Below are 25671 nucleotides of genomic sequence, written 5' to 3'. Positions count from 1 at the left end.
AACAAAAGTGATACATCATGTGTTTTAATTGGAATGGTAGGAAATTTTATTTTTTAAGTTATTAACTTTTTAGCATATATATCTTACTATTTATACCATCCCGTGTACCAGTCAAATTGAAAAATCTCTTCGCTTCTAAACCAATTCAATTGCCTTCCACTCTTCCAAACTAAAAGAAAGCCACTCCTTCGTATACTTGCACGTGTAACATCCAAATAAAATCCCATTTAGTTTCTATTAAACCCAACAAGCATAATATTCACTTTAAGAACGAAAGTCAAGCATCCCGTCCTTCAAGCATCCCGCTCGAACGTCAAGAGTTCTGGGTGCAGGTAAAAGGGCTACCTCTTCCTTTCATGACTCGTCAGATGGGTCAATTTATTGGTAATCATATCGGAGATTACGTTGTGACTGATCAAAGTAGGAAGCAAGAGCTAAATGGTAGTATCCCTTGGATTCGTTCGGTGATCGATTTTACTAAACCCCTCCGTAGAAGTCTTTTGATTAAGCTAGAGAATGAAGCTGTTGACGTTGCAGTACGTTATGAAAAGCTTCCTTCCACATGCTTTCTATGTGGTATGATGGATCATATGGAAGAGCTTTGTGAACTATGTAAAAAGGAGAACGCTGATGATCTTGCTAAGCCTTATGGTCGCCGGTTTCAGGAACATGTAAATGGTGAAGGTTATCGTAAACCACATGGCAAACGGTTTGGTTTGGAAGGTTCCCGACCCTGGAGGATGACGGCACCGTTGGCCGATGATGATGATGGGCTGACAGTTGGCGGGTTATGGAAGATCAGCATGGTGGCGAGAAGGCTAGGGCTGTTCCTAATGGTACGGAGGGAAGTTTGGAAGGAAACAATAATTTGGCGCCGATTGCAGCAGAAAATCAATCCCATATTTCCTTATTGCCTGATTTAAATGAATTACCACTTACAGATGAGATGATGGTTGACCAACAGGATTTGAACGCAATTACTGATGATCTAATAATTTCTCCGGATCTAGTGACGTCGACTTTTAAAGAAGGGGTTGGTGTTGATGTGCTGACTAGTGATGTGGCCGTTCCACTATGTCCCAGCATGTCTCAATGCCAGCTAGACTTAATGTAAATTCTCCGTCAGCTGCTGCTCCTTTTTCTTCGAGCTATGGAAGGTTTGGTTTTGGGGAGATGGAAGGCGGGCGGGCTTTGTCCGCATCTAGCATCATGAAGGACAAACAGATTGTTCTAGAGGGGGTTTTGGAAGATATGTGGCAACCTCTGTCAGACTGTAGTGCAGCAGTGACGAATCACTGGGAGCTCACTCTGGGGCCGGACCCTTTCAATTTACTGCCAATAATTGAGGGTAATTTTCAGAAAAAGAGGAGGCCACGTAAAATTGTTAAAACCAAGTCGGCGTGAGGATGCATCTTTGGTGTCTAGGTCGAGACCGGCTTTGTTGGAGGCTACCCCAGGAGTTAGGAAACGGTGTACTCCTGAGGATGACGATGCTCTCCCTACATTTGTTTCAAGGCGCAAATGGAGGTATTAGATCTTCATCGGAGGAGACTGACGAGCGTCAATCCCGCCGGTCTCAATGAGTTGCCTTAGTTGGAACTGCAGCGGGCTTGGGAACCTCCGTGCAGTTCAGGCACTCCAAAGGTATATATACAGTGAAGATCCTGATATTGTTTTCCTGTGCGAAACCAAAAGTAATGGTATAAGCATGGAAAAACATAGATTGAAACTATACTTTGATTTCGTCTTCTCCGTTCCGAGTCGGGGACCGAGAGGGGGTTTATGTGTGTTGTGGAAACAGGAGATAAATTTGAGTCTGCGTTCCTACTCGCAGAATCATATTGATATGGATGTGGGAGGTATTGGTGATGTGAATTATTGGCGTGTGACCTTTCTTATGGCTTTCCGGTGGTTCGTGAGAGAGCTAAAACATGGAGGTTGATGGAAACTTAAGCGGGAAATGGGAATTTGTCAGTTTTGTTTGAACATGAACAGGAAGGTGGCAATCCGCGAGATGGAAGGCAAATTGCTGGGTTTCGGGATGCTCTTGTCAGCTTTTGGATTTGGGTTTCGTGGGAAATAAATTTACGTGGTTTACGACGCGTGATGGCGGAATCAAAGTCAGGCTTGATAGGGCTGTAGCGAATCAATCTTGGATGGATCTTTTTCCAGGTTTTAAGGTTCACCATCTTAAGAAATCAACTTCGAATCATACACCGTTACTTGTTGGATGGGATGGTAGAATTCGCATGAAAGGTAGGAAGAGCTTTCGTTACGAGCAACGTTGGTCTGAGCAAGAGGGATGTCGTGAGGTGGTAAAGAGTGGCTGGGAGATTAGTGTAACGGGAGTTTAGATGTTCAGAGTGACGGAGAAACTTAAGGTGACAAGGATTTGGTTATCCAAATGGGCTCGAGACAATGCAAGACAGGGGCCAAAAGAGATTGCCTAGGTCGAAGAAAAACTCACGGTTTTGCTTGGGTTACCTTTCACGGAATCGTCGACTGTACAGAAAAAAATATTTGCTAGCTAAGTTAAACTCCCTATTGGAACAAGAGGAAGTTTTCTGGCGCCAGAGATCTAAGGAGAACTGGTTAAAGCTAGAGGATCGTAATACCAGGCATTTCCATCAGAAAGCTACTCGTAGGCAAAGGAAAAATTGGATCCACAGGCTAAAGGATGAGAACGGGGATTGGCATGACAACAAACCTGGTATGTAACGTGTGGTGGTGGATTATTTCACTAAGTTATTTGATTCAGATGGTGGGGGAAATTTAAATATGGTGTTGGACCACATTACACCCAGAGTTAACGATGTGATGAATGCTGATCTCCTTCGTATTGTCTCCAATGAGGAAGTTAAGGAAGCACTGTTTCGAATGCATCCGACCAAGTCCCCTGGTCCGGATGGCTTGTCTCATGGATTCTACCAGAAACATTGGGATGTGGTAGGCGCTGATGTTTGTGGTGGCGTTCGTTTGATGCTGCAGTCAGGTTGCATGCTCCGCAAAATTAATTGTACACATGTTACCCTGATTCCGAAAGTTTGTGCAATGTCGTTTACAAGATTGTTGCAAAGGTTCTCACAAATAGGCTTTAAGAGTATCATGCCGAAGATTATTAATCCCACTCAGAGTGCTTTCATACCGGGAAGAATAATTTCTGATAATACTTTAGTGGCGGCAGAAATAGCACATCACATGCATAAACGTAGCTCGGGCTGGAACGGAGTTGTGGCTTTAAAGCTAGATATTAGTAAGGCATATGATAGGTTGGAATGGAACTTTTTGGAGTCTATAATGAAATGCATGGGTTTCTCTGAGGAGTGGAATCGATTGGCGATGATTTGTGTGTCCATGGTCACTTATTCTTTTAAAGTAAATGGTGAACCAGTGGTTTTTGTTTCTCCTAAACGTGGTATTCAACAAGGAGATCCGCTTTCTCCTTCATTATTTGTGTAGTGTGCCGAAGGTCTCTCGGCGACCTTATGAAATGCGGAGAAAAGAGGACTTATTAAAGGTCTTGCGCTTTGTAAAAACGCTCCAAGTATAAGCCATCTCTTGTTCGCATATGATAGCTTTCTATTTGTTAAAGGCACTCTGGATGAATGTCAAAATATAAAATCAGTTTTGATGAAGTATGAGCTTGCATCGGGGCAAGCAGTTAATTTTATAACGAGTTGTGTGGCTTTTAGCCCTAATCTCACAGAGTGTGATCAACAACCATTGGCAGATTGCTTGGGTGTTCGAAAAGTGCAGGCCCATGATAGGTATCTCGGGTTACTGGTTTTTGTATGAAAATCTAAAATGGATGGAAAAACTGCAGGGGTGGCGTGGTGGCGTGAAGGCATTTTGAGTAGTGCAGGGAAAGAATTACTAGTAAGACCGTGGCTCAGGCATTACTAATGTATACTATGCAGTGCTTCCCTCTTCCAAAATGTCTCTGTGAGGAATTGAACACGATGATAGCCAAGTTTTGGTGGAGTGGAGAACCCGGGAAGCGCAAAATTCATTGGGTGAACTGGCGAACCTTATGTAAATCAAAAGAGGAAAGGGGTTTGGGTTTCAGAGATCTCTATGATTTTAACATCGCTCTTCTTGCGAAACAGGGGTGGAGATTTATCATGCAGCCTCATTCGTTAGCTTTCACTCTTTTCAAAGCACGGTACTTTCCTTCCACAGATTTCTTGAGCGCACCAATGAAGACAAACGCATCGTTTGTATGGCGTAGTATTGCAGCCACTCGTCCAGTGATCTCTAAGGGGGCGTTTGTTGCGCCGGACTATCTCGGACTGGATTAGCTTCAAGGACTAAGTTAGACTGGCTTAGACTAGACTAAACTGGACTAACTTAGTGAAGCGTTTGGTGCAGTATTGGACTAAGAAACTGGATAATAACAAATTATAATATTATATTATTTAATATATAAATTATTAATATTTTATTATGATCTTATCTTTTTCTTCATTTTTTCCTACCATTTCCTCGTTAAATTGGATGAAGTTAGCACCGCCAAAATATTCATCACCATCCCTGGACTGAGATCTTAGATTTGAATGCTCGAATCTGTCATGGATTTGAAGAAGCCCAAACAAGCCGAGATTTCCAGGCCATTTTCCAGCCACATTCGACCACATTTTGGCCTCGATTCAGGTAAAATCGTAATCTTGTCACTTCCAGCTTCAATTTGGTATATTTTGTATGAAAGTTGGTTGTGAAATGGATCTGAAAGAGAGTCGGAAAGTTAATGATTGATCTAGGTGACCGGAGATGACGAGGAGTCTGTCGAGAGTGGTCGTTGAGCATGACGAGGACGAGAAAGAGAGGATAGTCTTAGCTAGTCCCATGGTTATTGGGGGGTCTCGCTAAGACCTCTTAGTGAAGGGTTTTGTCTATGCTAGTCCCCTTTAGTCTCATTAACGTTAGTCCCAGCATGGAACAAACACAGTATTGGACTAAAAGCTAGTCCAGTCCAGTCCAGTCCAACTTAGTGAGGGCAAACAAACGCCCCCCAAAGGTCTACGTTGGCAAGGGGGAGGTGGTTCGTGTGTAAAAATTGGTGCGATAATTGGTTGCCGAGAGAGAATTATTTCAAAGTTTTCACTCCCCCTCCATTGCTGCCACTACTTGAGGCCACGGTGGAGAGTTTGTTTTTGGATGGGACACGAACTTGGAACAAAAACATGCTTCATCGATTGTTTAGCTTAGAAGAAGCGGAAGTTATTCAGAGCATCCCTCTCAGTATTCGACGTATGTTTGATAGACAAGTTTGGCATTACGAACGGAATGGTATTTTCTCAGTGAAGAGTGCTTCTTACTTGGCAAGGAGAGAGGTGGATGCTAGAACGTCAGGTTCGAATTCCCAAGATTCGATAATCTGGAAAAGACTATGGAATGCTTGTGTTTCTGGTAAGGTAAAAATATGTGTTCGGAGGGGGTGTTTGGATTCTCTACCGACCATAACAAAACTTGCTACAAAACGTATTGTCTAGGAAACAGAGTGTTTGTTTTGCTCCGGGCAGCCAGAAGCTGTTGAGCATGTGCTGAGAGATTGCTCGATGGCTCGAGCAATATGGTTCGCGAGTTTGGGCATTAGAGGCCAAGGTAATTCATCAGTATGTTTCAGAGATTGGGTAACTAAGCTTGTTCATGATTCCTCCAAGTTGACTTTTGACTTGGTGTTGACAACTGTATGGAACCTTTGGAGAGCTCACAATGATCTTTTGTGGAAAGGTACAATCACTCACTTGCGTGATGTGGCTTTGAGAGCCGAGGAATGGATGCTTGCTTTTAGGCACTATCACTCTCCCAGCAAAATGGTATCGATACATACCATACAAAAGTGGTCTCCTCCTGACATAGGTTTCTTGAAGTGTAACTTCAATGGTGCTTGGGATGAGAGATTGAGGAAAGGTGGTGTTGGGGTGATTATTCGCAACTGTAGTGGTGAATTTTTTGCGGGTCTTGCGGCTGTGGAGGAAGATGTCGGTTCGGCTCTACAAGTAGAGCTCTTGGCAGCTCGGCGAGCCTTGCAATTTGCTCATGAAATAGTTTCATGCAGCTCAGGGATCATTTTCGAAGGGATTTCAGCTTGACCATTGTGGCAATGAATGGGGAGGGCGATGATCACTCCATTTTGGGTCCTATCATCAATGATAATTATATTCTCCTGCGAGGTTTTGTTCATGCATTGACAAGCTTCATTCGACGTGAGGGGAACAGTGATGCCCATCGTTTGGCTCGGGCGGGTTTGCAAGCAACAGGGGAGTTGATTTGGGTTGAGAACCCTCCTGATATCATATATACTAAAACCAGTAGGGGTTGAGTACTGTGGATGACCAGTGAAATGGCGACATTGCCCTCGGTGGCCACGCGTCTATCATCGCTGATCCTTCTCCTTTGATTTCTTCGTTGTTTTTCCCATTCGCTTCTTTCTCCCCATCCTCAGCTTCTGCAAATTGTCGAACATTTTTTCTCTTCCACGCCGGTGTTGTTCTTGGTGTCCACCCTTTGCAACTTTCTCCGTCCGATTTTTCACCTTCGTTTTTCTTCCGGAAAACTGCTCGATTCGTGAACGGTGGAGGGGCTACAGATTTCTGCCTTTTTCAATTCGATTGAAATCCGTTTTTTGCTTGCGTAGTCTAACGTGTTCAGGTGATTTTTGCTCAGCGTACGTGATTTCGTTTTTTAGGTGGTTCGCAATTGGATTCCACAGTAAAACCCAAAAACTTAGAGGTATGAAAATTTCAATTTTTTTGCATTCTTAATTTATTTTCAATGTTAATTTCTGATTTATTTTCAGTATTGATTCCTGAATAAATTATTATTTTTGATAAACCCACTTAGAATTTGATCTGGGTTTTGCTTCGATTCCATAGTAAAAACCTTGAAACTTAAAGGCACAATCTGCATGTCCTTAGAAACTACTTGAGCAGCCGCGATCTCAGGTAATTTACTCTTTTGTGTGTATTGGGTTGGTGAGTTATTGATAAAATCTGAAATGACTTGAAGATTTGATTTGGGTTTTGCATGTTTGTAGTTTTTTTGGACTGGAATTTGGATTATTCATGATTTTAAAAAATTTCATATATATATGATTTGAGTTTAATTCAGGAAAATTATTATCTATGCTGTATATTTCCAAACTCAGCTATTGGTTGAATATACTCATTGGTTGAAGCTTGAAAATAAAAGACTGCTCCAATGCAAGGGTGAAGTGTCGTTTCATCAGTATTGGGAAGCTTTCTTTAAATAACTATGTCAATGACCCTGAGTTGGTCTGTTTTGGTTTTGGTTATTTTTTTCAATTGGTTTGGGATTTTTTTATGTTTGGAGTTCTTTTGCTGTAATATTGTTTTCTATTCATCTGGAATTTAGTTTATGTTATGGGTTGCCATGTTTCTGCATTTAATTTGGTGTTTGGATGCTTATGTTACAGTTGTCATTGACTTTCTTACAGAATTAATCCAAGTGATGATGCCATTTTTGATATCTGTTTAAATGTTAACACTTTACAGATTTTCAGTTTCTACACAATGAGATGATGCGACTGTTCAAAGTGCTTTATCATTAAGGTGAGTGATTTTTGTTTTTTGCTTTTAGCCTTTTGTGATGAAGAAAGTTTAGTCATTTGTTTACTGACTTATTAATTGGTGAGAAGATGAAACATTTTGCTGCTGGTTGCTAACAAAGTAATTGAGTTTTCGTGTTTTTTCTTTGTTTGCTTTAATTATGTATCACTTTTTATATAAAAAAAAAAATTCGTATATAGTTTTGGAAATTTTTATTTGGTTAGAGAAAGGGGAAGAATATAGGAAGAGGAGAATTACATGCTTTAATAAAAATGCTGCATTCTTATTTGTGTAATTGGATACAGGGTTGAAAAAGGAGTTGAGTGCTGTTGTTTGTGTCTTCATAGTTTCGTCAAGATTTGAAAAACAGTGAAAAGATATTAAACTTATGGATGGAAGTAATGTGACATCCCGTTCCAAAAACTATAAAACGTACGTGTGAATTTACCTTTTTACCCCTAGTTCGTTAAAATTGCGTTTAGTGTAGTTTCGGGTAGTGTGGAAATGTGTGAGACACACACACACACACCTGTCATTTTCTCTTTTTCCTCTACCTTTCCCTGATTCCCTCTCCTATGTCTCTTTTCTGTCTCACTCTCTCTCTCTCTCCGAGCTCTCTTCTTCTTCATCTTCTCCTTTCTCCAACACACGGACACACACACAAACATACTCAAATCTTCACCAATCAAGAAACCAATTATACCATTGAACTCGTGGAGCTGAGAGGAGTCCAGTGGTGCCATTTCCAGGTAAGGAAACCACCATTTTCACGTCGATTCGAAGTAATCCGTTTTGAACACTATTCATGCAAACTTAATCTAGTTAGTTTTTGGACATTTTAAGCTTGTAGATGTGTTAGTGAGGTCTCAAGGAGCTTGGGAATGCTTCGTTGGGTGAATTTGGACGTTGGGAAAGCTTAGTTCAAAGTTGGCCGAATTTGGATCGTTGTTGCAGGTGAGATTCTTTGATTTTTAGGCCTTAAAAGTAGTCTAACGTGATTCTACTAGTCCTAAGCTTCATTTTGGTATAAAGAACGTGAAAAATGGTTGAAAAACGAGTGAGAAAACAAAGTTTGAAAATTTTGCAGTTTTCCGGCGGTGGCTCGCCGGAGAAGGAAGGGGAATATTCCGTTAAGTTTTAACGGAATATTCCTAAAGGAGTAACGGCGTCAGTTAGGGAATATTCCGTCAGTCAAACGGAATATTCCTGACGGCGTCAGTTGACGCCGTCAGTGTGCGTTGCACGTGACCGCGCGTGGGGGCGCGTGGGTCCGTGCCATTTCAGGCGCGTGGGGGCGCGTGCGTGGTCCAAAAATCAATATAAAAATATGGGTGTGATCCTGAGGTTGTGTAGATCACTTTGGTATATTCATTTGTCCATTTTGAGCAATGTATGAGAGATTATTACAAGGAATTGGTTATGTGCTTTGAAATTGACGTTTTCGTAGCTTTTTCGCGTATAGGTGATACGTACTCCGAGGACGAGCGTATTCACTCGAGGCAGGGGGGCTACGACCCTTCCACTTATCAGTGAGTGGGCTTTTGTTTTCCGTATATACCTATATACTTTAAATTCGCAGAAATAGAATAAAAAGAGTTAATTGATTTATGCCATGCACTTTAGTATTATCGCTCATGCATCATCACATACATTAGTAACGGCATACATTTATATAATTGTATTTGGTGCTGTGGACGCACAGGTAAGTGCCAGGTAAGTGGTTTCATGATGTTATACAGTTGTAGTTTGAGATGTTTAGAGAGCTCATTATCTGCACCCCGGTGTTAGTGCTCCCGCCCGTGGCCAGGGCATAGCCTTCACGTGTATGTTCACCTCCCGCACCACACGCTCAGCTTGGATCCAGGTTAGGTGCACAGCCTGTCGTACAGACCACATTAGGTGGTTCCGACTCGTAGGTGACCCGCGATTTATCGCACAGCTTCACGTGATCGTAGCACTAGAGCGTATATATATTACACCAAGCCTGTCGTACAGACCACGTTAGGTGGTTCCGACTCGTGTGCAGATTCGGTTAGTGAGTTGAGATTGGAGCTCTATAGGCCGCCGTACAGGTCACGTTAGGTGACTCCCGGCTGCTAGATTAGATGTTATTGATAAGAGTTATGCTTGAGCATTTACATTTATTATGAGATTCCGATGTGACATATTCTCGAGCATGAATGGCATATCTTGGAGCATGATTGGCATATCTATACATATGTATATACGTTCACTTTCTGGGATGTATACAGGTTTTACGGCGAGGGGTTAGAATGTGTTTTGTTAAAGAGTTTTCAAAGAGCTTTGTTTTTGCCCACTCACGCTTTTGTTTTGCGCCCCTCCAGGTTCTAGTTGCTTAGCGGTTGCGGTGGTCTTCCTAGAGGGCGTCCCGGCATTTCTGACAGATACTCACCAATGTAGGGTCACCTTCGGGTGTATTATTGTCGTGTTATTTTCTTTGGACTGCTGTAGTCTTGCTCTGAACTTAGCGTCTCACATACACTAGTACTTGTCTTAATACTTTGTATGCTAGGTTTTAATTTATTCGTACTTTTACATTACTTTCTCTAGCTTCCGCACGTGCACATGGCTACGTCACCTCCGGGTGACGGCCAGCATGCCCTGATCTCGGCTGGGGTGTGTCAAGTAAAGCAAACAAAATTTTAACAAAAAATGCGACTGGGATGAGAGAGTATTGTAAGAGTTCATTATGGTAAAATATTGTTGTGCATGACAGTATTAAATAATCAGTTTGATAAATTAAAATGGTGTGATTAAATAAGATTATCTGTTGGGTGTACCTATATATGCTTAATAAATTGTTAATGAGTTTTCAATTTCATGTTATTATTTGCTCTGATGATATTGTTTCGCTTTTGTATGTTTAAAATTGTCATGCTCTGTGTATTTGAGAATTTTTTTTTTTAATTTGAATTTTATTTCTGTGTATGGTCCAGTAAACTTTTGGTTCCCTAATCATTTGACTTAATTTTATTTCCATTTCTAAAAGTTTTTCCTGTAATTTTCTGTCATAAAAAGATTGTTTTGTTGCAAAAAGCAAGGCCAATTTGTTTAGGGCTTGAAGATTTCTACATTCACCAGGTTTATCTTCGACTTCAGGTACTTTGTTCCATTAACAACTTAAAGTCAATTGCAACCACACAGTTTGGTTATGATTGGGTAAAATAAGCTGATTATCTGCCTATTTCATGAGGATATCAATAGGGACTATCTACCCAATCTTTTGTGTGTAAATAGATGTAAATACACATCAAATATTATCTTTTGTATGTAAATTTGTAAAAGATGTGAATATTAGAACAATGGCAATAGAACTGCCAATCCATATCTTTGTAAATAGATTTCTGTATGTATATAAATAGTATTGCATATCGTGTGTATTTAGAATTTTTTGCATGTTTTATACAGTTTTAAAATCCGCAGCATCGCGCGGGCACTATTGCTAGTGCTTGCTAATATCCTGAGGAGAGTCCTCAACACAACCTTAGTTGATGTTGATGTAACTTTAATGCTTTCTGAGGATAGTTAACTATAGTTAAGTTGTTTTGTGCGGGACACTATTTTTCTTTCGACCGAGTTGAAATTTTTGACAATGTTTTTTATCGAGGCCCTTTTATGCATATTATCCCCTTACTTTGTATGTTTCATCCTCGTTAATGAATATCGTACTTTTTTCAAATAAGAACGAAAAAAAATCAACATTTCAAAACTAACCCACCACAAATCTGCCCCTCCTTCAAAAATTAACCACACGCCAATTCCAATTACTTTTCACTTACTCTTCAACGAAAACAGTTCGCACAAATAACATAGCCTCTCATAAAATCAAGAGGGATTAAAACAAGAATCTAAAATTAGCCCAATCTGCAAGTGACAAATTCAAGGAACCACTTACATAGAGATATGAAGATATGAGTTTGGGAGAGCAAAACGGAGAAGGAAATGAAGAAACAGCGGCCGTACTTCTGGGTATAGCTGGTCCTACACGCAGGCGCAGGGAAGACGAAGATGCAAGTTGTTTAGCTTCAGAAACTTTCGAAATTACTAAATTAGAAAATTTATAAATTTCTTAGTCCCAACTCCAAATTTTAATCCGTATGAGCTCACGCGTTCATAACGAGGAGTACTACAATAATATGTTTAGAGAATAAGTCATACGTGTCACACTCCGTCAGTGAAAACATTCACCCAATCAAGGACATTTTGATCGTTTAACACATTTGAAGATTAAAATACTCTAATATTAAGAACGAGTGGTAACACTAAATGCTTATTAGTCATTGTAGGACTGACACATAAGATATATACTAAAAGAATAATGTGTCTAAAAGTTAGGATTTGGTTTGATATTCTAGTAACAAGGTTTGTTGTTTTTTTTTTTTTTTTTTTTCCCTTTCTTGAAGTAACAAGGTTTAGTGTGACTAATACAATTTTCATCAATCAATGTATTTTTTCGATAACTAAATCAATTAGTCACATGATTTTCAATCACTAATCAATTTCAAATCTTTTTTCTTGACTAATGTTTTAGTCACATACTTTTAGTCGCGACAAACTCTTATTTTTTGCTAACTAAATTTCTCAATGGAATCAGAGTTGTAGATAATATTGTCTGAATCACTATAAATTATTGTATGTTTATACCGACGTTGCGTGTGATATGATTGATCATCCCCAAATCATAAAACATCTGAAGTCCACCAAAAAAAAGAGAATCTCTCTGGTTTTATTCCCAAACTTCAATAACAAGAAATGTTCTTGAGTAAAAAGTTTGTCTCTCGTACTAGAAATAATAAAAATTCTCTCCCACGATGAGAGTCGTTCTCTCCATCCCCGTGAGAGTTTTTTTAGCCTGTGTGCTGAGCCATCTTCAAACTTCATGTCCTTCGCCACCGGCTTGTGCCAAGGCCTGGGTCGGTGGCTCTTGGGTTTAGTTTCCCTGCAATTTTTCCATTGATCGTCTCTGATATGTGCTTAAATTATCAAAATCCGATGCCATCAATTCCATTTTATATTCATCATCCTTCCCATCCTCCACCTCCTTGGCTTTCCTTAACCCCATCTGATTTCAAATCTGCAGCCACTTACCTCAAACACGTTTTGACACGATTATTTCGGGATGTGCATAGAGCTCTGGTGCAGGTGTTCACACCACCACTTCTCGTGGATCGGGAAGTACATTTTGCTCCGACTCAGGTGTTTACACCATCACCTCCCATGGATTTGTCTTCGACGACTTTGTTGCCTTCGATGACTTTGTCGCTATGATGCTTTGTGATGGTTGTTGGAGTCGTCTTTCTGTCATTTTTGAGGAATTGTTTGGCTGGATTTTGGCGTCTGTTGGACTGCAGTTTTTCGGCGATGCATCGGCAACAATCGCAGGGAATTTAGGATATTCTGTTTCTTTTGTTGTTTATGGTCTCAGACTTTTGTATTGGGGGTCCATTCTTTCTTTTGAGCTTTTCTTGTAATTGGACCTCAACCGTTTACCGCTTTTACCCAAAAAAAAAAAAAAAAAAAATCAATAGGAAGAAATAATAGAAAAGCTTAACCTAAATTAAATAAATAGATGGGAAGCAAGTTATCGCATCGCCAGTCTGCCAAATATGGCTCGAACCTACTAGTACAAGGACTTTTTGGGGGGTTTTCTCAAAAAGTCCAAACATTAATTTTCAAGAAATGCCACTAACAAATAGTTTATAGTATGCGTCTTTTTCTTGAACAGATGATATTTCTACATTAAAGAAAAAAGAGTGGACTTAGTCTCATAATGGACTAGTAATAATGTAATTCAAATTCACTTTTGGCGAGAATCGAACATAAGACCTCTCACTTAGAAATAAAGAAGATAAGAGGAATATGTTGTCCACACACATCTTTCTACTTCTTACATACTCTTTTAATTTATGGACGACAAATCAAATGAATTAAAAAAAAAATAAAAGGATACAAAAATTAATAAAGACTATGTGATAAGTGAAAATGGCGATCTATAAGCTCGCAAATTGCCAATTCTCTACACGTTTTTTTTTTTCCGTTCAAACGTCGTTTTCTTCATTTAATTTTACCCCAACACAAGTAGCCCAAATCATGCCCTACATCAAATTGTCACGTTAATAAATAAGTTTTAGTAAATAACTATGAAAGTTTAGAATACACGTAAAATTTTAAATCAGAATAACTTGAATTCAGAATTTTTCGAAATCGCAAACGTTCTAATTTCATTCCATTTTTTTACAATTACTTGACTTCGGTAATTTTTTGAATTTAGAAAACAAATATACTGTTAATGCATGTATCGAATGACAAAGTTTAAAAAAAATTCAGTCAAGAATAATAATATGATACTTGAATCACATTTTTCATATCATACTGGTGGTTATTCTTTAATAAAGATGATATCTATATATATTGGTGGATTTATCTTTATTAAAAAGATGGTTCAAATATAATAAGTATAACATTACTTTAAGAATAAAAAATAATTCTTTAGTCAAAATCGAACTTACCATTCCAACTTGCAATTAGGAAGATATAATAGATTTTTCTGTGTTCAAAACACGATCATATATATCATATGAAGAAACATTTAAAAGAAAATTCATATATAGTGTATTACCCGTATTACAGCACGTAGAAAACCAACATGATCCTCTTCGGATCCTCTTTGTGAGGATCCCAGAGATCTAAAAATCATATTCGTTAGTTATATATTATACGGTCAGTTTTTGTCTAGAATTATTTGGGTTCAATTAAAAAAATTTAAAATAATTTATGAATGGTCACGGTTGACGAATCTTCAAATTCTGACTCGAACGGTTGAAAAAAGTTAAAAAGCGTGGCACCAACGCCTAGCAAAAAACAAGAATGACAAATGAGAAAGGTAAAACTGAGATTGCAAGCTTCTGAAGCAAACAAGGAATGCGTGTAATTACACAGTGAATCAGAGCAGGGAGAAGATGGAGAGGAACCAGAGGACTGTTGATTTTGCAGAATTGTAGAGAGAGAAAGAGGGGAGAGAGAGGGGGGATTGGGGTTTTAAGTTGTGGTGGTGGTGTTGGGGAAGAGGATGTCAGGCGAGGAATACAGCGATGAGACTCGTCTGCTGCGATCCTCCAACGACATTATCAAAGACGACAACGCCGGCCTTTCGGCAGAGAAAGACAGCGACTTGGAAGCTCAAGAGGGATTAATAAGCAGCAGGAGAAGCAGTATTAGTCCGACCGGTAGAAGAGGCAGAGTCGGAGGCTTCAAAGATCTGCTGATCAAGCATTTGGACGGCGTAGGAGGGCTTTCCGGCCGCCGTCTCAGTATCAAGCGCGGCCGAGATAATTCCCCAAATCACGACGGCAGAGAGGTTAGAGAGCAGCGTTCCGCTGTAGATCACCACCACCATCATAATCAGCATCATCAGATTCAGCAGCAACATCATGGGTCTCCGGCCGGAAGCGACGGTAATGACGAGCTTGCCGATAGTGCCCCACCGGAGTGGGCGTTGCTTCTCCTTGGTTGCCTTCTTGGCCTCGCCACGGGTCTCTTTGTTGCCGCATTTAACAAAGGGGTAAGTTTTCGATCCTTCGCAGCCTCCGATCGTGTAATACCATTGATGTTTTGATGATCCAATTGTTGCCCATCATGACAAAACTTGTAAATTTTGTAAAGTTATGCAAAAGATGTGAACTTGTTGCTTAGGTTCTAAGAATGCTTCAAAACCTCCAATGTTTAATCCCAGTAATGTTTTGGGAGATCCAGTTGTACCCATCATGAAAAAAACTTGTAATTTTTATGAAATTATGCAAAAGATGTGAACTTGTTGCTTTTCAGCACTGTATTTTGTTTTCGATTTGTTACGTTTCTTAGAATGCTTTAAAACCTCCAATGCTTGAATCCATTGATGTTTCGGATATCCAATTGCTACCCATCATGAAAAAGCTTCTAATATTTGTAAATTTATGAAAAGATATGAATTTGCTGCTTAGTTTTACAGCACTGGTATTTGTGCTTGACACTTGTTGCAGATCCTAGAACGCTGATTCTGCACCATTTCCAACCTCTATTCTCAGTTAGAATGTATTATGTTAGATCAAAAGTTGTTATTATTTGTAAACAATGTCAATGGTTTTGATGGACTTGGTTCTTGTGGTTGGCTATAAGGTATAAAAATGTTGTGCTTCTCTGCATGGTTTTTGGCTTGTAGAGTCTGTAAAAGTATATGTGTCAGTTTCAGTTAATTCTATTGTTTAGCTTCTAGAATCTGCCCATTGTGATTAAACTCACAGTGTTTCCAAGTTAAGAAAAAAAGAATGTGTGAACTTGTTGCTTGTTTCTGTGCCAGTGTCTGTATGATGCTTGGTGTGATTGAAAATGGTCTACATTTGGAAATGATACCAATAACAGATAAAAGATGGTGCTTCTTGGTATGGTTGTTTAACTTGTAGTCTATATAACAGTATGTTTGTTTTAGTTTATTCTGTTCACATTGATTGACGCCCTAGTGCTCATCTAGGTACATGTTATACATGAATGGGCCTGGGCTGGTACTCCAAGTGAAGGTGCTGCATGGCTCCGTCTGCAGAGACTAGGCGATACTTGGCATCGAATTCTCCTAATACCAGTCACGGGTGGGGTTATTGTTGGCATGATGCATGGTTTACTTGAAATATTGGACCAGATAAGGCAGTCCAGTTCCTCTCAAAGGCAAGGATTTGACTTACTTGCTGCAGTCTTTCCCTCAATAAAGGCTGTCCAAGCAGCTGTCACTTTAGGTACCGGTTGTTCTTTGGGTCCTGAAGGCCCTAGTGTAGATATTGGAAAATCTTGTGCCAATGGATTCTCATTAATGATGGAAAACAACAGAGAAAGGAAGATTGCCCTTGTTGCAGCAGGTGCAGCGGCTGGAATTTCTTCAGGTACTACCTATATTTTCTTGTCCACAATTTGTTTGCATTTGTTTTTTCAGTTTTTCTTTTTTCGTTTCCTTTGTCTACTAGTGCTTTATGATATTTTACAGGAAACAACCTAATTTAGTATTGTCTTGAACAATTATTATATACTATATTCATAAGAAGAAAAAGAATCTGTTCTTTATGACTAACAACTGTGGGAGATTGAAACTTATTTTGAATGTAATTATTTGATGTATAGTTCATTCATTTCTTTTGTTTTGCAACATCCAGCTGTCTTTGAGATCATGAAATACAAATTATGTTGATAACGAGTGTGCTATTTATTGATGTTAATCTCGGAATTTGTTTGCAAATTAGAGTAACATTTCTGAGGAACTTTACCTTCGATATGAGATGCACTCATATTTTTTTCATTCACAGTATGTTCATTTGTGTCCCTTAATCACAAATATGAACAAATTTAGTTTGTACTCCTAGAACAGTGAGGAACTTTATGAATTTCTGTTTTTACCAGTGAACAAGTCTGGTAGTAAACTTTTAGGATTTTTTCTCTTCAGGTTTCAATGCGGCAGTTGCTGGTTGTTTCTTTGCTATTGAAACGGTGTTAAGGCCTCTGCGAGCAGAAAACTCACCTCCATTCACAACTGCAATGATTATTTTGGCTTCTGTTATATCATCCACTGTATCTAATGTTTTACAAGGGACTCAATCAGCGTTTACAGTGCCTACATACGATCTAAAATCTGCTGCTGGTACTTGATATTCTCCTCTCTTCCTTTCTTTTTTCTCAAATTGCAATTTTTTTTCTCATTTTCTTCAATAAATATAATTGGTAATATTAATTAATTATATGCATATATAATGTATGTATGTGTTTACTATGTTTTCCATTTATTTAGGCATATAGGTATATATATACATTTTCTGATTTTATGTGCACTCATGTGAAGTGTTCCTCAAACAACTATGGTTAAAAGTTGTATGCTTGAGTGTTTGGTGAGATCCTTGTTGGAACGCTTTTGATCTGTTACTGACTTGATGGTGGGGAACAGTCACATTTCATATGATTTTTACCACATTTTCATTCCATCCGTCCCTTTTTTCTATTAATGAATTGTTCAAAGTGCAACTTGGTATGAAAATTTCCTAGGACATCTAAACTGCTGAATTTCTCTCTTGCATGCAATTTTCAATTTTAAGATAAATGATTCCGGTGCATCTGTTCTGAGACTTCTTTTTATATGTTTTGATGTTGCCTTGTAGAACTTCCTCTATACCTGATATTGGGAATGCTATGTGGTGCTGTAAGTGTAGCCTTGACTCGATTGGTTGCTTGGTTCACAAGGTTCTTTGATTTTATCAAGGAAAGATTTGGTCTTCCAGCTGTTGCCTGCCCAGCTTTAGGTGGTTTAGGAGCTGGGATTATTGCTCTTAAGTATCCTGGAATTCTGTACTGGGGTTTTACAAATGTTGAAGAAATTTTGCATACTGGGAATGCTTCGGCTCCTGGAATCTGGCTGTTAACTCAGTTAGCAGCAGCTAAAGTTGTGGCAACAGCTTTATGCAAGGGTTCTGGGTTGGTAGGTGGCCTATACGCACCAAGCTTGATGATTGGTGCTGCTGTTGGTGCTGTGTTTGGGGGTTCGGCTGCAGAACTGATAAACTCAGCGATTCCAGGAAATGCTGCTGTTGCCCAGCCACAGGCTTATGCACTGGTACAGTTCTTTACAAGGGGCTCATTTTGATTTCTGCAGTGGTAAATATATACTTCAGTCCATACGATATGACTGAAATAGTTCTAAACTTTGGTAGGTTGGAATGGCTGCTACACTAGCTTCAGTTTGTTCAGTACCATTGACGTCAGTTCTGCTTCTGTTTGAGCTCACAAAAGATTACCGGATATTGCTCCCTCTCATGGTATTCTTCTGCTGATATAATTTCTTAATTCATGTATTTGATGCACAACTTTTTAATGCTTGGTGTTAATTTTTTGTTTCGTGCAAGTAGGGGGCTGTTGGATTGGCAATATGGGTGCCCTCTGTGGTAAACCAGGAAAAGGAGACTGAACCTTCTGAAACACGGAATTCAGCAAGAGTTTATTCTTATGTTTCGGCTGATGAAGAAAAAGACGAAGCTAATTGGAGACAACAAGATGATGGAGATGATTTGGAACTCTCTGTTATTGGAAACAATTCTGACTCCGAATTAGTTAGTGAAGAATTGCTTCTGGAAGATCTAAAGGTTTCACATTTCTTCTTTAAAGTTGTTTATCAAGAGTTACTTTTCTCACTCACTCACACATGAACTGGCCCTCAATAAGTAATTTAAATTGTTATCAAGTAATTTGATTTTGTTTCATTTTCTTTTGCAACTGCAGCATCTCAATTCATTTTTTGCTTTCATTCTACCTGACTTACTCACTTGTTTATCCCTTCTTATGTCAGGTTTCGCGAGCCATGTCAAAGAAATATGCAAAGGTTCCTGTGAGCTTGACTCTGAAAGAGGCAATAAAATGCATGCATGAGAATCATCAGAATTGTGTGTTGGTGGTTGATGATGAAGATTTTCTGGAAGGAATATTAACATATGGTGATGTTAGACGGTTTCAATCAAAGAAGTCTAGCGATGCATCAAAGAGCGAATCTAGATTTTTGGATGTATGTGAGAACATGCACACATGTTGTCTTCCATAAGTTCTATTATTAGTTAATCCCTAGTTTCTTTATTTCATAATGTGTTGGTGTGATTTCTACTATAAAAGTTTGTAATCTTCTAATTATATCTGAATTTGGAATCTTTGCAGGCAAATACATGCCTTGTTTCATCTGTTTGTACTCGAGGAATTCGCTATAGAGGACGAGCGCGTGGTTTATTTACCTGTTATCCAGACACAGATTTAGCAATGGCCAAGGAGCTAATGGAGGCCAAGGATATAAGGCAGTTGCCTGTGGTTAAGCGTGTCAGAGAACCACCAAAAGAAATAAAGCGAAGAATTGTTGCTATTCTTCATTACGATTCAATCTTGAACTGCCTCAGGTTTCCATTACATTCTCACTTTACGGTTATATGATATGATACCTTGTTTCCTCTCCTATATTTGATGCCTGTGCTTAAACTACACCAACACAAACAACCTTACCCTTCACCTCGTATATTTTAATCTGATTGTTCTCTTTTACTTTCCACTCCTTCGTCCAAACCGCAAAATACATACCTTAATGGCTGTATTCGAATCCTGCTTCCCCTTTTTTTCTTCATCTCCGCTTCGATGTAACCAGAAATGTGAAATTGCCCATTCATTAGTTACAATTTATGCTTGCACTTGACTAAATTTTGATGCCACAATTTGTCTCATCGGGATGATATCGTGTTTATGCAGAGAGGAGATAAATCACAGGAAAACAGTTCAACATAGAAAAGAGAATCTCCACGAGATTACCAATGGCCTTTAGCTTTTAGTAACAGAGCCGATGCCAGACCTTAGTGTGAGACAGCCAGCGTGAAAGAGAAGCTCAAGGCTCCGAGCAAAGTGAGGGAGACCAAAAGTTGATCTGTCAGATTGGTTTTTCCTTTTTCCTTTGCTTTTGTGGAATTTGGCTTCGGAACGAAGAATATATTTCCAGTTCCTTCGTTTGAGGCTTGAAATTTCTTACGGGGTTTTTATTTTTGATACCACATATTCTTTTTGTGTAACCTACTACTTTTGGTCATTGTACATGGACAACACAAACCTTATAAATGAAATTATAATGCAAGCTGAATGGTTGGATATGGTACTCCTTTTCTTTGGGAAAAGACCAAAACACCCTCGATGTGCAACGGTCGTCGGTTGTTTTTAAATAAATAATGCTTTTCTCGAAACTGATTTTTCTTCATTTTGTCTAAAGACGTCTCAAGTTTGAAACAATTCACGGTAGTTACAAATGCTTAATACTATCACCATGTTACGATTAGATATACTGTAATGACGTGTAAAGAATGCACATGATTGTTTGAGTAGGATAATACAAAGTACTTGTAAGTAGTGTCCCTAATAGTTGTGTCGTGCACAATATAACTCTAGTGCCCTAGCCCACCCTTTGCAAGGGCACCATCGTCACACTTGTGAGACTAGGAGGCTTCTTAAAGACTTGATGGGGAAATTTTGTGGTCTCAAATTCAAAAGGAAATTACCCAAAACCAAAAGAAAATAATAAAAACAAAATATATATAATCTTGTGGTACTTCTTTTTTCAGAGTTAAAACAATCCTGAGTTCGAATTACCCTATCCTGATTGATCAAAAGCGAAAATGACAAATAAATGAGTCGAGCTAAAATGGATCATAACCAACATTATATATATGTATATATGAATATAGAGAAAATTAAAGACTTCTTTCCTCAAAAGATTAGAGAGTAAAACAAAAGGGGAAATTCTACATCTGTGGTCCAAGAGGAAGCCTACTCATAAGCTGTTGGTATACTGATGAGCCATTGGACATGATTAGTCCTGGTTCTGACATTGGCTCCACTTTTGGTTCTCCTTTTGGTAACATGAATGCCATTTCATTGACCTGATGGCGCTGTTGTGCAAAGTAAGGATGGTGAGAAGGCAGAACCGAAAGTTTCGGTTGGCCAGGACCTAACCCGGCCATTGACAGATTGGCGAAGCCAGGCTGGTTCATCCCGAAAGAGAAAGCGTGTGACGGGCCCATCTGCTGCCTTCCAGGTAGGTTGAATGAACCCATTGATGATGGCCTTTCAAATCTCCCCATGCTGTTGTGAACTTGTGGCTCTGGCCTGTGTGGGTGGGTTTGGATAGTGGAAGCTTGGCCAGGCATGTTGCTGGAAGGGCCGGAATTGACGTGGCTACTGTTTCGAGCAGCAGGAACATCATGATTGTGCTTCCCCTCATAGGTGGTGATCACCGACTTGAGGTCATGGGATGCTCTCTCCACATGCTTTCTCACAGTGCAGCCAGCATTTGTGCACTTGTAGTAACTCCTGCAAAAAAAAAAAAAAAAAGAACAAGGAATTTTGTTTCATCGTCAGGCATGGTAACACAGAACAAACAAAGAAGAATTCAACGGTGATAATAAGGAACAAACCTTGGATTTGGATTTCCTTTCACAACCTTCTGCCCATACTTGCGCCAACGATATCCATCATCAAGGATGTCTACTTCACTGGTTGTCTGGACCACGACTCTAGGCTCGCGAATGGCTCTGGTAGCTCCACTCATTTCTGTTGCATAGGCTTCAATTTTCCTGAAACATCATAAATATAAAGATACTTTTATGGTGACCCCAATGTCTAATACCTTAGATCGTTCACCAAAAGCTAGAAAGAGGTGAGCAGTAACCTTCTTTTCGACTCAGATTCATCTCCTTCACCATCATAGGCCAATGAAACGCTGCCATGTGTCCCCCGATCATCTTCCTCTTCATCATTAGAAAAGGTAGATGATGCGTCCACCACATCACCTGATTTGTGGTGCGTACCATTCTGCGCCTGCATAGAGGATTGGTTGCAGTAGTCAGGGCCCACGGATGCTGACGAAGTCACCTCAAGGTTGTCATGCTTCCAATCGGGACCTCCAACATTCCCCTTTTGTGTATTTGCCCAAATTGAATCACCATCAGCTCCACCTTGTTCAGGGATGTCTGTTCGCATGTCAACAAGTGGGTTGGATGATCCCATGGCAGCTGATCGACGATTGGGAGGAGGTTTAGGGTGGTTATGGGCCCCTTTGTAGATGATCTCTGTTACATGACCCTCTTGAGATCGTTCAACCTTTTTCTTAACCTGACAATTTGGATGTGTGCACTTGTAATAACTCCGTGGATACTCACTACCTTTTACTTGTTTCTGTCCATATTTTCTCCAATTATATCCATCTTCAGATGCTGTACCACCACCAGCAGCCGCCATGGAATCACCACTGCCTCTTTCTTCGTCTGGTTGCTCATCAAGGGGTGGAGAATGTTCAGTACTGCCACCCACCGTATCGAAAGCCCTTGGGTCTGCAGAGATAGTATAAGCTCCATTGTCTTTTTCAGTAGACGTGCGAGAGAAGTCTGCCTGGTGCTGAAGATTGTTTGTATTCTGGTTTTGAACTTTGGTTGGTTCTATACTTTGAGAAGAATTTTCGGACTGGACTGAAACCTCCATGCTGGTAAAGGATTGCTGCTGAAAAGTACCTGAACCCATCTGTATATGGCAGAAAATTACTTATTAACCCATGTGGGAGACGATGAAGAAACATGATGCAATTTTGTCTTAAACAGAATACACTAGGACTCTCCAATAAACACATAAAATAACTAGCATGTGTGCATGCATGAATGCTTGTATCTTTTAAATTGGGGAAAAGAATCGAGAGTAAAATTACTTTTCCAGTCGGACCAAGAAAGAAGGAGCCTGATTCCGCAACAGGCTTGAAAGCGAAGGAAGCATTTATGTCCTCAAAGAAATTATTTTTGTCAGGGCTCTCTGGCATTAATGTGGAACTCCTGCCATGGCCATTTGAGATAAATGGAAATTTTCCGGTTGTTGGAGATGGCTGTGCCTGCAATGAAATCCAGAAGAAAAAAAAAAAAAATTCAACATGTGTTGGGATGAACGTCGACAATACTAAAACTTACTTTTACATTTAATTACAAGTGGAAGAAAACTTTGAAGTAGAGAAATAGCAAATTATCTCTCTAATAACTTCCACCTACACGCCCTATTTCAAACGAAAGCAACCCCGAAGTCAAACCACTTGATACAATGCGTTACAAGAATATGAACATCAACTTTTACACTATTTCTGTACACATGTAAATCATAAACTATCTTATAATTCAAAATTGGACCCAAAAATATACAAATATTGGTTTTACGACATTTTTCCATGTTCTTACTATCGCATAAACAAATAATATTTCGACAGTTCAATATGCATGCCTCGAACTTGAAATCAAATTTCCGTTTTAGCCCATTCGATGCCCAGGACTTTACCAACTAAACTATAACTAAGCACAACAGATATTTCCAAAGTTGCATCTTACCAAAGAATTTGAAAGGAAAACAGGAGAATCTAGCAGTGTGGTTGGACTGAGACCAGGCGGTATTGTCAGATAAGGAGATCGAATGTCAGAAGTATGTGAAAGATCAGATGATCTAATGCTTTCAGTATTCAGCCGCGGAGCATTAAACCCAGCTCTGGCTGCAATCCTTTCCACAAGCCCTCCGCGTGAGTTTGACTTGTACTCCGGAAATGAACCCACTTCAGTTATATCCTCACCAGAAACATTGCCTTGTGACAAATTTTTTCCGTTGTTATCTCCTTCTCGGGCTCCCAGGAAGAAATCCTCTGTTCTATTGTTGCTGTGAGGTTCCAAGATTGATCTTGAACCAATGTCGTCAACTAACATTGACGAGAAGAAGGCTCTTGGGCTTGGACTTGGAGGCACCCAATCTCCAATTATGGCAATGTTATCATCAATGCCAGCCATCAAGCTTAAGCCGGTTCACTATTATCAGGACACAATAGGGACCACTAACAATCAAGGCGTTGCACCGAGATCCAACTCCTGAAAGCTTAGCAGTGAATGCACAAGAAAGGAAATCCATTTCAGAGCTACATAATACATAAATAGCAGATCAACAATTTTCTTGGGAAAAATCGTTATATCATAAATGCACATTGTTACATGAAGTTCTGTTAGCTTGCACAGAAATATCAGAGGAAAGAAAAAAGCTTCGAGTTTTTAGCTTTTTAAACCATACAGCCATCTTGTTTGGTTAAAAAAAGCGTCTTTGTTTTTTTTTTTTTTTTTGGAGGTGGTGGAGGGACCGGAGAGGAAATCTAACGACCTGAAAACACAAACCAAGTTCCTTAAAAAACCAATAATTAAACATACAACCTTTTTTTGCTTTTACTTTTAATCAGCTGGGTGTTCTCAGAAGCAAAATCGAAGAAACAGGCATGAACTACGAAGTTTCCCCCGGGCTTCATATCAATTAAGATGTCATCACAAATAATTATCATTATAGTTATGATTGGAAGACATTAACACAATTTTTTTGTTATGATTGGATGATTTTTCAAAAGAAAAAGGAAAGAAATTTAGACAACCATATCCATAAAATTTCCAATCCAGAGTGCAGGTTCAGGGTGTTGCAGGACAAAAACGTTACAAAGTTGGCAAACATACATTTCAAATTTGAAGAATTATGAATACAACCAGTTTGCTAGATCCTGAAATCCATTGAAGATCTAAGCTTCAGAACACTGAAAACTAAACAACCCATGTTGCAGAATTCAGAGAAAAAATGGAAAAAGGTAGTGAATTTTGGTAAATTGTGACGAAGCAAAACAAACCCATGTTGCAGAATTCAGAGAAAAAGGGAAGAAAAAAGATATGAATTATGGTAATTTTTGATGAAGCAAAACAAACCCATGTTACAATATTCAAAGATAAATGGGGTCACTATTAATATCATTACCATTATTGATAGAGAACATAAAAAAGGTGAGGTACCTTATGTTTGCAGGGAAGGCATTGATGTCAGAGATACATAAGAATTTCTCAAAATTAAGAGACACAACACTGAAACAGTAATAAAAAGCAAACTGGATGTGGAAGGGGGGGAGAGAGAGAGAGAGAGAGAGAGAGAGAGAGAGAGAGAATGATTAAAGATGATTACCTGAGTGATTAAGAGTCAAGGCCCAGATGATGTTGAATAAGAGGCCAAAGACCAAAATCTCCTCCTTTGACCACCACCACCACTACCCACTAACCTCCCAACCACCCCTACCCCTCCAAACCCAAAATCTGTAAAAAATCCTTCCTTTCTCTCCAATTCAGAAGAAACCCAGAAAGCAAAACCCAATTCCAAAAAACACCAAAACAACAACCCTTCTTCCTTCCCTATTAAAAATCCTCAAAGCTTCTATCTTTACCTCTCTCTGGGCTACCCCAAATTGCTATAGATATTGGTATGATTATGTTCTTTGACAAAATTACAAAAAGCAAAATCAATACTTTATTGTTTTAATTTTTCACATTAAAAAAAGGAGGGATTTGAAAAAAAAGGAGATGGGGGTGAAGTTTTTGCAATGGTGGTGGACCAGAAAATGGATGGAATCTTTGAAGAAAGAGAGAGAAAACAACAACAGCAACAAAAAAAAAAAAAAAAAAAAGTGAAC

The 25671-nt window shown here is 39.3% G+C and overlaps 3 protein-coding genes and 1 long non-coding RNA gene across 8 annotated transcripts; 3 read left to right on the top strand and 1 right to left on the bottom strand.

The window, feature by feature from the left end:
• Nucleotides 1-5555: 5555 nt before the first annotated feature.
• LOC103967594 lies at nt 5556-6092 on the top strand. Its single transcript, XM_009380863.2, has one exon. It carries the CDS (start codon nt 5556-5558, stop codon nt 6090-6092), a length of 537 nt encoding a protein of 178 aa, XP_009379138.2.
• Nucleotides 6093-6394: 302 nt separating this feature from the next.
• LOC125470190 lies at nt 6395-10962 on the top strand. Its single transcript, XR_007252428.1, has 4 exons — nt 6395-6732; nt 6876-6944; nt 7515-7571; nt 10608-10962. It is a non-coding gene; the product is annotated as an uncharacterized LOC125470190 (long non-coding RNA).
• A 3560-nt stretch (nt 10963-14522) lies between these two features.
• Nucleotides 14523-20256, top strand: LOC103967561 (chloride channel protein CLC-f). The gene is made up of 9 exons (XM_009380818.3): nt 14523-15150; nt 16096-16498; nt 17053-17247; nt 17759-18210; nt 18308-18412; nt 18503-18736; nt 18940-19152; nt 19299-19531; nt 19875-20256. Exons 1-9 carry the CDS (start codon nt 14659-14661, stop codon nt 19945-19947), a joined length of 2400 nt encoding a protein of 799 aa, XP_009379093.2. The 5' UTR covers nt 14523-14658; the 3' UTR covers nt 19948-20256.
• Nucleotides 20257-20812: 556 nt separating this feature from the next.
• On the bottom strand, nt 20813-25671 carry WRKY7 (probable WRKY transcription factor 2). Of its 5 annotated transcripts, none has more exons than XM_009380820.3 (6): nt 25170-25671; nt 23528-24059; nt 22867-23043; nt 21838-22685; nt 21584-21742; nt 20813-21479 (listed from the first exon to the last, which is right to left on the bottom strand). In XM_009380820.3, exons 2-6 carry the CDS (start codon nt 23972-23974, stop codon nt 20912-20914), a joined length of 2199 nt encoding a protein of 732 aa, XP_009379095.2. In that variant the 5' UTR covers nt 23975-24059; nt 25170-25671; the 3' UTR covers nt 20813-20911.

The sequence above is a fragment of a genome, unplaced genomic scaffold (genome assembly GCF_019419815.1).
Source record: "Pyrus x bretschneideri cultivar Hongxiangsu unplaced genomic scaffold, Pyrus_bretschneideri_v1 Contig5, whole genome shotgun sequence".
Classification (NCBI taxonomy): Eukaryota; Viridiplantae; Streptophyta; class Magnoliopsida; order Rosales; family Rosaceae; genus Pyrus; species Pyrus x bretschneideri.
Note: the sequence above shows the minus strand (reverse complement) of the source record. Positions and strands in the feature narration are given on the sequence as shown.

What these genes read in the sequence shown, in the direction of transcription:
- LOC103967594 (XM_009380863.2), top strand. Translation starts at nt 5,556, where the DNA reads ATGGCTCGAGCAATATGGTTCGCGAGTTTGGGCATTAGAGGCCAAGGT.
- LOC103967561 (XM_009380818.3), top strand. Translation starts at nt 14,659, where the DNA reads ATGTCAGGCGAGGAATACAGCGATGAGACTCGTCTGCTGCGATCCTCC. An exon ending in TTGCCGCATTTAACAAAGGG is followed by an intron (nt 15,151 to 16,095) that starts GTAAGTTTTCGA and finishes GTGCTCATCTAG; the next exon opens with GTACATGTTATACATGAATG. An exon ending in TGCTTCTGGAAGATCTAAAG is followed by an intron (nt 18,737 to 18,939) that starts GTTTCACATTTC and finishes TTCTTATGTCAG; the next exon opens with GTTTCGCGAGCCATGTCAAA.
- WRKY7 (XM_009380820.3), bottom strand. Translation starts at nt 23,974, where the DNA reads ATGGCTGGCATTGATGATAACATTGCCATAATTGGAGATTGGGTGCCT. An exon ending in TTCTTGGTCCGACTGGAAAA is followed by an intron (nt 22,686 to 22,866) that starts GTAATTTTACTC and finishes TGCCATATACAG; the next exon opens with ATGGGTTCAGGTACTTTTCA. An exon ending in AAAGGAAATCCAAATCCAAG is followed by an intron (nt 21,480 to 21,583) that starts GTTTGTTCCTTA and finishes TTTTTTTTGCAG; the next exon opens with GAGTTACTACAAGTGCACAA.